The sequence below is a fragment of the Saccostrea echinata genome, unplaced genomic scaffold (genome assembly GCF_033153115.1).
Source record: "Saccostrea echinata isolate AGI-Se365-2 ecotype Australia unplaced genomic scaffold, CSIRO_AGI_Sech_v1 ptg000016l, whole genome shotgun sequence".
NCBI classification, from domain to species: Eukaryota; Metazoa; Mollusca; class Bivalvia; order Ostreida; family Ostreidae; genus Saccostrea; species Saccostrea echinata.
Genome location: NW_026889765.1, coordinates 29,560,857 through 29,571,290, shown reverse-complemented (window position 1 = coordinate 29,571,290; position 10,434 = coordinate 29,560,857). Strand labels below are relative to the sequence as shown.

The 10,434-nt window shown below is 34.1% G+C and overlaps 1 protein-coding gene across 1 annotated transcript; it reads right to left on the bottom strand.

The window, feature by feature from the left end:
- Window positions 1-1,379: 1,379 nt before the first annotated feature.
- Window positions 1,380-7,189, bottom strand: LOC133188650 (rho GTPase-activating protein 19-like). Its single transcript, XM_061324155.1, has 11 exons — window positions 7,121-7,189; window positions 6,582-6,809; window positions 6,360-6,452; window positions 5,905-6,114; window positions 5,439-5,659; window positions 4,989-5,075; window positions 3,925-4,050; window positions 3,256-3,492; window positions 2,841-3,026; window positions 2,338-2,643; window positions 1,380-2,046 (listed from the first exon to the last, which is right to left on the bottom strand). Exons 1-11 carry the CDS (start codon window positions 7,125-7,127, stop codon window positions 1,963-1,965), a joined length of 1,785 nt encoding a protein of 594 aa, XP_061180139.1. The 5' UTR covers window positions 7,128-7,189; the 3' UTR covers window positions 1,380-1,962.
- Window positions 7,190-10,434: the final 3,245 nt, after the last annotated feature.

Genomic DNA, 10,434 nt, shown 5'->3' with positions numbered 1-10,434 from the left:
GTTTCAGCTTTTCTGGTCCAGTGGTTCTTGAGAAGGAGATTTTTTTAAAGATGTTTCCCTTATATTTCAATGTAAAACTTTCATTCCTTATTATGGACCCACCCTACCCCCAGGGGTCATGATTTGAACAAACTAGAATTAACACTACCTCAGGAAGCTTCCACATAAGTTTCAGCTTTTCTGGCTCAGTGGTTCTTGAGAAGATTTTTAAAGATGTTTCCATTATATTTCAATGTAAAACGACCCCTGGGGTTATGGTTTGAACAATTTAGAATCTACACTATCTCAGGAGGCTCCCACATAAGTATCAGCTTTTCTGGCCCAGTGGTTCTTGAGAAAAAGATTTTTTAATGGCCCGCCCTATTTTTGTCTTTTCTTGATTACCTACCCTTGTAAGGGGGCTTGGTCCTTCATTTTAACAGTTTAAACTACCCTTTACTCAAGGATGGTTTGTACCAACTTTGGTTAAAATTGGCTCAGTGGTTCTTGAGAAGACATTGAAAATGTGAAAAGTTTACAGACGTACGACAGACAACAGGTGATTAGAAAAGCTCACTTGAGCTTTCAGCTCAGGTGAGCTAAAAACATCTTCTGAAGGACCAGCAGGACCAAGGTGACTCAGATGAGCTTTGTGACCCATGGGCCTCTTATTTCAATTAAATAATCATTTCATACATTATAAAAAAGATCAAATCATGGCAGAACTGTGCTTGATTTGAATTCAACCTAAATTACTACATATAGTCCTTCAAGAAATACATGTAAAATCAAGATTGTAGGCAGAAGGAAAGTTTATGACATTTTAAGTTTTTGTTTTCTCTGTTTAACATTTGCAAGCGCCTTGGATTTCACACCCCAGATCAAAATCAGAAATCCAGAAATTGATGGTATTTGTGGAAACCTCTCAATTCTGTCAACTTTTTCTTTATTTTTAGAGAATCTATAAATACTTAGCATTTACTACCTTCATCTGCTAAGGAATATACCTTTCTACAAGAAAAATAGAATACTGAAATCAAAAATTCTCCAAATGATGATGTCTTTATGACAATGAAGTTTGTGTTTTAATTTTTGGCTGGTGTGTTTTTGAAAATTGGAATGGTCTTTGTCAAAAGATCTAAGCAAGTAATGAAGCCCAAATCACAAAATGTTGAATGCTCACTATGGCCTATCTGTATAAGAGGATCCCAAAGTGTACAAAAATGAGTACAGCACAGTACAAGAAAATATGTGAAGCCAAGATTAAGGGTCAGTTAGAAATGGCTGACAGTTGTCAGAGTTCATTTGCTCCTTCTATAAAAAAAGAAACATTGAAAACACTTTTAAATTCTTTATTATACACTAAATAAAAGACAAAACAATATTGACATGTTATCTGAAATGAGGTAATATTTATTTATTTATGATTATTTCACACCTGAATTGACCACTTTGTAAGAATACATACCAAGACCACAATAACATTGAAAGGTCAAACAACATAATATCTGCCAAAGCACTATATGAGAAACAGTGGATTGTGAAAGTTTCTATGTTAGATATAAGAATTAAGATATGGTTGAGAGAAGATTGTCAGATATGAACAGGAAAAGGACACCAATACAGAAATAAAAGCACTAAGATACAAAATCTCTTCAGACCCTTTGGTGAGAAAAGGGCAATCGGTTATCACAAACTTGACTTCTGAGAGAAGGCCAAGTAAATCTGGTAATGGCACATTAATTAAGTACACATTTACAATGGAAAGGAGCTAAATAACGAGTATCACATTCATTAATGTTAACTGCATTATCTCCCTTTATAGAACAATGTTTGAAGACTGTACAATTTTCTATACACTGTACACATATAAAAAATATACACAGCACTTTCTGTACAATTTGACACTATATAAAACTGTCCATCTTTGTGACTCTGATATGGAATGTTTTTTAGCACTAGCTGTTGAACACTAGGAAATGTTTACAATACACTCTCTCGAGATAAATTTGTCGGTGATTGGATGACTAGAAGAGGCATTCTGGATCTCGGTGTATGCATGGCTTTCTGAAAGAACAAAAAGGTAATGGACTTAAAATACCTTGATACAGTTTTAAAATCATGTTAATAATTACAATCAGCATTCATTGCTGAAACATGAACTACAGTGTACTATAAATAGACTATATAATGACTCAAACTGTCTCAATGAATAACATTAACTTATATATCAATGAATAACATTATTTACTATTTGTCACTCGGCTTTGAAATAAACCCTAGCAGTCAATTTGACAACACAATCTTAGTATCAGATTATTATTAGCTTTACAAAATGAAATTCTCATATCATCTTACTTGTGTTTTGGAGGGAATTTTTTTCACAGATTCTGATATGGGAGATTGATTCATTGGTGACACCATAGCTATGGGTTTGTTGTGAAGCTGTTTGGGGGTACAGGGGCAATGGCGACGCTGATGGGGGATACTGGCCAGGTACTGAATCTCATTCTCTGTACAGGGAACCTTAGTAATCTTCTCTGGAGAAGGCCGCTTCTCTGGAATACTCCCGTCACTACTACCACTACTCCGCCTCTTTCTGGGTTTGAGTTTTTGGGTCGGAGTTTTACTCAGATCTACTATGTGAACTGCTGGACTACCCGGCTGTAAAAGAAATGAAGACAAAGACTGCAGAAAATGAAACCAAAAAAATCATAAATCCAGATAATTTGAATCAAAGTGCAAAGTTAGATACACATGGATATTCCTATAGGAATAAAATCTTTAAACAAATTAAGAGTATTTAAGGTCAAATATCAAAACTCTCAAACACAATATCTTTATTTGACAACAATGCTTACCTGTTTCAGTCCTATTGTTGTTTTGCCATCAGGAGTTTTTGTGATGAACACATCATCATGGTGGATGTTGTCATTTTCGTCAATGTCGATTGTTTTAGTTAGAGTCCAGGGTACACTTCCTGTCAGCTTACTTCCATCATTGGAGCCTCTTCTCTTGTGATGTTTGTGTAGACTCCCAAAATGCTTCTGTAGGAAAAATACACAAGAAATTTATTAAATATTGTTCCCATGTTTACTATTCCATTCAGAGATCATTTACTGGCAGAAAACAGGATTCCTTCCCCAAGAGTTGCCAAAAAAGAAGTTTAAAAACATGCACACATATATTTTCAATGTTGATGAAACAATCTCTCAGTTTGTGTGCATCACATACTTTGATTTATTTTACAAATGCATAGTATATTGAACTACCTACCTTAATTTGTTCCCCCAGGGTCTTACTCCTGGAGTGTTTCTTGGGAGGAGCTGAACCACTGGCCTGATTGAACTGCTTGAGTAACTTCTTCTTTTTTGATGAGTCGGGCATCATTTGCACATGGGCGTAGAGTTTGGCCAGAGCCACCTGGGTGTCGTTCCCAGAGTCTGAATCACTGGAGGATTTCCTCTCGGCAAAACGAACCACTGTATTAACAGCTTGTGTGCTTCCATACTTCTGTAAAACAGTCGAATTATATTAATTATACAGTCGAACTTCGGTATCTCAAACACTGATATCTCGAATACCATGGATATGTCAAAGTGATTTTGAAGTCCCAACCCCTTATTCTTTAAGTATTTTACCCTGGATATCTCGAATCCTCGGATCTCTCGAAGTTTTTTCTCAGTCCCATTGAGTTCAAGATAATGAGGTTTGACGGTATTTCCATGGTTCAAAGAGGGCAGAGAAAGTGAAGAGATACTTCCCATAAATAAATATTACATGCATGTTCATGTATCATAATAAGGCCTAAAATAGCATTTTGAAAATGACAGTTCAGAAAACCAGTGTCTCTCTAAGCTTTCCCTTTCTATAATACTTCAAACATCCTGCTCAGTAACCTCTACTGAGATATACACACAATCTATTTAGACTCTGTGCTCTTACCTTTGCACTGTACAGACTTGAACTAGAGTTGTCTTGGTCACCCTCACTTTTGACCCTATTGCACTTGCTTGGTGTTTCCATTTCCCGCCAAAAATTGGCAATATCTGCTGCAAGTTCCCTAGGTGTCTGCAGAACAGTAACAAACACATAGAAAATTTACTCACAATTTACAGGGATAGACATTAACTTTCAGATCCACTTGCCCTTCGGGCAAGTGATCTTAGACTTTGACTTGTCCGAATGCTAAACTTGGTTGCCCAAAATTAGGAAAGAAATTAAGAGGAAAATTATTAATTTCTGTAGACGTTATGATAAGATAAAATGTGACCAAATACACAACTGTCAATTTGGCAAGTTGAGCTACCTGAAAAAATTTCGATGTTGCATTTGTACATAAATGTATACCGCTGTACTCGTAAAATTTAACCTGTTAACACGTACTGCCATGCAGCATTAACCCTCCATTTCCTTTTAATAAAATTCATATTTTTAAGAATTATTTTCGGTAGGATCCTTTTGTGATTCGTGATTTTCAGAGATAACTGTGAAGCAACGCTTAAGGAAGATTTTGCTACGAAACATACATCTTATCTTGATCAGAATACATCGTGTTATACTGTACTTATATATTCTGTGCGTAAATAAATAATCTAATTTCCTAATAAGAAGTTAATAAAATTTTGTTAAACATAGAGCATATTTATTACGAAAGAAAATAACGAACCCGATTTTTAAATGAACGGTATAATCCAGAAACGCTTCCAGGGAATTTCAAATGCAAAAACATTGTCAGTCAGGTGCGTGACGGAAATCAAGTGTTCATTTATTGTTTTATTTATTAATTAATGTAAACTAAATTAATATGTAAATTAAAATGTATGAGAACAATTCACTTGCCCGGTCGGACAAGTACGTCGACAATTTCACTTGCCCGAACTGAGAATTTACTTGTCCCGGGCAATCGGACAACCGTTAATGTCGATCCCTGATTTACTTCATCTAATTCAGCTTAGATATAATATTAGAAATCTGAGTGATACCTTCCTACACTAAAATATACTCACTTTAAAAATTTGACAACCATTTTCCACCATGAAGGATACAGCTTGGCTTAGCTTGGGGGAGAAGTGTTGCAGTTCCTCTGGTGGCATCTGAAACCAGAAAAAAGAGAATTACTATGAATTTTACTTTCAAATCATGGAGACACTTTTCAAATTGTTCTGTAAATAAATTTTATATGGTATCACAAGAAATAAGATCAGGGATAAACTTTTGAAAGCAGATCGCTCAATTTATCAGCTGCCTAATCTAAATTCAAATTTAGGAACATCTTTCAGAACACAGTTAAAATGATATATATTTTCTTCAGCTGATCATGACCCCATACAATCTAAATTGATAAAATTTTTACAAACTAATAAACTTGTTAATATTTGCTAACATTAAGAATTCAATGCAAAAGAAAAAAAAACCGTTTGGAGAAAACTTCACTGAGATTTTAAAAGGAGCCTCACCTTTCTGGAACATAACAAGCAGGGAGCAAACACAGTTCCTAGTGACTGAGCGGTCATCATATTTTCTGAGATTCTGGACACTCGATGAAGCATGTCAATGAGGCACTCCAACAGAAGACAGTTTGTGGGGGGCAAGGCCAGAAACATCAGCTGTAGAGCCTTCATCTGCTTACTCCGAGCTTTTGTCTTCTCTGTCTCAAGAGTTGACTGTGACATCATGTCTGAAAATTACACACACACTTCTGTTGATAAATCTGTTTGCATAACATCTCATATACATTTTATTTAACATCTCATATACATTTTATTTAACATCTCATATACATTTTATTTAATGCTCATTCTAAAAACAATATTACTTTTTAATATTCCAATGACAAAAAAGTAAAGAAAATACTGTAAGAAATCACACTGGAACTTGAACATTTTGAGAGTGAGCTATTGTTAGGGATGACACACTACTTACCAACAACCTGTAAATGAGCCTGGTAGTGCCTCTCGGTCAGCAGGGGTTCTGGGAGCTCTGAGAGGTAGTTTTTGAGGACAGTGGCACAGTCATGAGGGGTGAATGTCTCCTGATCCAGACAGAGGTCCACCCCCTCATTTAACCACTCCTTTAATAAGCGTTGGCGAGCAACATTACCAGTCTTACGAAACAAACCCTCTGTCTTCAGATCTTAAAAATAAGATTGAAATTAGACATAAACTACATGTAATTAATTCCAGAACCACAGTTTATCAAGTATTCAAATCTGCGATATACATGTTTAATCATTTTTGTATGAGCACATTATAAAATGCACAGAAAGGCTATTATCAAATCATGATTCAGAAACTTTCTATTGGTTGATAAACCTTCAGATCTTTAGCTTTCATTTTTTGATAGAGATATACTTTGTTTCTCTGCCGATCTTCACTTACTTTCTGGTCGACTCAGGAACTCGATCAGTGGGTAGATTCTGGCCACGTTCTCATTGCTTAGAGGAGTTCCAAACAAAGCACTGGCATGTTTGTCTGGAAACAAAAATTACAACAGAAATGTATAAAAATAAACTCTCAATCAGTAATTACATAGTTAAAGAAGCTATATGAGGTAAAGACTAAAGAGGTTTTCAAAATAAATGTTGACAGATTTTCACATACCTTTCTTTTTTGAGAATGGAGTAGCACTTTTTCTTTTTGGCACAGCGTCTACTTTTTCTGGTTCTTTGAACATTTCTTCTAACTTGGATCCACTTAAGTCGAGTATAAAAGACAGATGCATTTGAACCATGACCTGGAATTTGTCTGGCATGGCATTCTTCAGCCGATTGACCAACTTGTCAGCGTCTGTGTGCCGACGTCGCACAACAGGGGTGGACATCTCATATGCTGTGAAAATTAAGAGTCTTTCTTTAATACTTACAATGCATAACATAAAAATTGTAGTTGAAAAAAATGTTTTAGTGCACGAATTATTAATTAAACTTTACTTTCTCAAACAATTGTTAAATAATACCCTTAAATTTCAAACATAGAAAGCGAGCATTTCCAACAATTCAAAATTTTTACAATACAATTAATTATAAATTCTGTTTCAAAAAAAAAAAAAAAAAATAAAAAAAATAAAAAAGTTTTGTCAGTCAGACACAATGGAAGAGATGTCCATATGTTCTCTTTTGCCACAATCTGCCATATCTTACTTTTCATAATTGCAATTTACTGTATGTCCATTACAACAATTGCTAACTGGACTCCCCTTCTTGTTAAAAAATAACAGGAAATGAGTAAATAATTCTGCTGGCCACTATAAGCTAGTGGTGGACAGTACTAGACTGATCAAACAGTTCTGATCAAGTAGCCAAAGTCCCTTGGGCTCTAGAGGAAATCCTTTATCCAATTTATATCATAGGCCCTAAGGATATCATCTGTTTACATAACAGTAAAAACCTCTATTAATCTTATTTCACTTTGTGTAATGCATATCTCTATGATTCTCTAAAAGACAGTGACCTGATCAATTGAAAAATATGAAAAATCAACTTACCAGGATGTACTTTCATTTTAGTGTAATAAATATTGTATTTAATGAAGTATATACTCTAGAAATTATACCACACAAATGGGACTTAAACTTACACTGAACAGTTTACAAACTTTATGGCAACCCAGCAAGGGCAGTCTAGGGTGACATACACCAAACAGAACTTAATCAAATTAAACAGAAGGTGCTAATCAGCAGGGGTCAATGTAGGCATAATTAGTAATGGACTGATGGAAAATGTTAATTTGGCACTTATCCATGGAAAAAAAAACCAATTAATTAATTTACATTTAATGAGCAACCCTGCAGTTTTGCTGTAGAACTAGTGGTAACTTGAAAAAAAAATCAAAAACAGTAAATCAGAAATATTACAAGACTTAACAAATAGAAATAAAGAATTGAAGTTTTGTTGTAGTTTATAGAAATTGGTATACATGTAAATTCAGTCAGATTATAAACAGTTACAATTTATTCTTTGTGCATTAAAATTGTGTAATTATTTTAATTGGTCCCTGTTTAACATATAATTCACAAGTGGCCAGGGGCCTTTGAGATTGAACCTTAGGGAATGCTATTGTCCAGACAATGTTAACCTGTCAGTTTGATAAAAAGGGCCATCAATCTAGAACCCTAAAATCCCTTTGAACTTCAGTCCTCCTTCATGATTTTGTGTAGCTTTTTTTCAACGACATCAATCACTTCCCAAACGTATAAAATTTCAAATCAAAATTCTTTGAAGATAAAACCAAAATGCAACCCAAGGATTTGAAAGCAATGAGATAAACTTGATATAACTAAATGAGTTAAGACAATTTCTATCATTTCAGAAGAGAAAACAATTCATGACAATATGTGTAGTACTTTACCTTGGAATCTAAATTCACAGAACACTAACAATCTCAAAGTATGTCCGTTTGCTCAACACACTGAACATCAAAGGAACACATGTCCTAGTAATAAGCAAATATAGATAATACCCTCAAACAAAGCATGTGTAAGACCTTATATAACAGATCAATACTTAACATCTAGTGATGACCAATACTGACCCTATGCCTTTACAACTGTCCACCTCCTCCAAATTAAATATTGAACACAATAATTCATGAGCTGATTATAAAGCCTCAGCAGCCCATGTTAATGACATTTGGCAGGGCACCTCATTCTGACATAACCAAGACCTGATAATCAGTCATACCTAAAGAGTGATCATTAACTGATTTTTCACAAGGGAGTTCTAAATCCCCTTCCTCATTTTCCACTGGGCATGGCAGAATCTGGCAGGCAGTTGCTAAATTTCAGTTTGTCTAATAACAGTATACACAGACTGGGATATTGTGTTTCTGGACTCTTTATGACACTTCATGAGAATATGTGAAAAAAATAAGGTTTATTATTCCATAATTTACATCTACACAGCATAAACATTGCTAAGAAGTAATAACCTACTGCAGTTGAATTTCAAGTTTTGCATAATGTAAAGCATATTATTACATTTTCAACAGTGAAATACTGTGATTTATTTATTGAATAAAAGTGATATTCTCTCACAGTGTGAAAGGATACCAAAATGATATTCTCTCACAGTGTGAAAGGATATCAAAGTAAGTAAAAAATAATTTCTGGACTGTCATAAGATGGTCATAGTAACTTGATAGAGCTAAAACTGCAAATTTTTTCCCAAATATGTTGCTAAAAGCCATGCTTTGTAATGTTTTCAATCTCAGAACTGCTAAGCTGTGACGTCTCAACCGCTCAACTATGACGTCAAGCCTATGACACTTTCTTCAAAAAAGACAGATGCAACGGGAAAATCAAAGAAAATGTAATAAACAGAAAATTCAATGTTTTGTAGATGAATATGGAATTTATTTCACTCGTGAGACAGGATTTTTTTATATTTTCACTCGTGCTTCGCACTCATGAAAATATCAAAAAATCCTGTCCCACTCGTGAAATAAATTCCATATTCATCTACAAAACATTGAATATCCTCTATATATCACAAGTCATATGTTATTTTGGTAAAAAACCTTACAGTATTTTTCTTAATAGCAGAGAGCTATTATAAAATTGTAAATAAAATTTTCTTCTTTTTAACATGATCATTTAAGTAAATCAAATTGATAATTTGTGTTATTATACAGTTTTTAAAGTTATTTTAATAGCTATAATCTGTAGAAAATTCCTGAGAAATATGACTTGTTATCTAAGGACTGTGTGTTAATTAACCTGGAGCTTAACTTATCATTAGCACAAATGCCCCCTGACTGGTTGTATAGATAGTCTCCTAGGCTTGGGATTAAAATAAGTCCAGGGATAACATAGCTTATCTAACTAAGTAATGATTGGTATCAAATTTATCTAGTTATAACTCTCTTTTAATGATGAGCAAACTTTGCAATTGCTCTTATAACTTGCTGCAAGCTACAAAATTTCCTAACTGCAATTTTGAATGACTGACCATGGTGAAGACATATAGCTAATGTTATAGAAATGTTATAAACACTTGCTACACAAAGTTCAGCTGAAATTAATTTTGCATTATCATGATTATTGGGGGAAATTTGCTGGATTTTAGAAAATATATTTGGGGAACAATTTAATTTAATTTGATATAATACTTTATATCATTATCAATAATTTCTTTTTAAATGTTATATGTGTAGACAACAAAAGGACAAGCAATTCTAAAACTTACAGCAGTCATGTAAGAAGTCTGTAAAACAAATATCCATTCCAAATCCATAACATTTTTGCTGGAAAGGAGACAGTACCATAATTCTTCAATCTCTGTAGCTTAATGACTCCTTAAAACAGGGTACAAACAGTCTAAATAGTTTCAAAATAGTCTATTGTTTCACAACAAATCATCACCCAAGTCCCAACTCAGTATGTAGATGTCAGCATGTACATGTTGTCATCCAGTACATATGTCTATAGGGGGGGAGGTCCTTCAGTCAATACTAAATC

What these genes read in the sequence shown, in the direction of transcription:
- LOC133188650 (XM_061324155.1), bottom strand. An exon ending in GTTCCTGAGTCGACCAGAAA is followed by an intron (nt 6,115 to 6,359) that starts GTAAGTGAAGAT and finishes CTTATTTTTAAG; the next exon opens with ATCTGAAGACAGAGGGTTTG. An exon ending in CCCTGGGGGAACAAATTAAG is followed by an intron (nt 3,027 to 3,255) that starts GTAGGTAGTTCA and finishes TTTTTCCTACAG; the next exon opens with AAGCATTTTGGGAGTCTACA.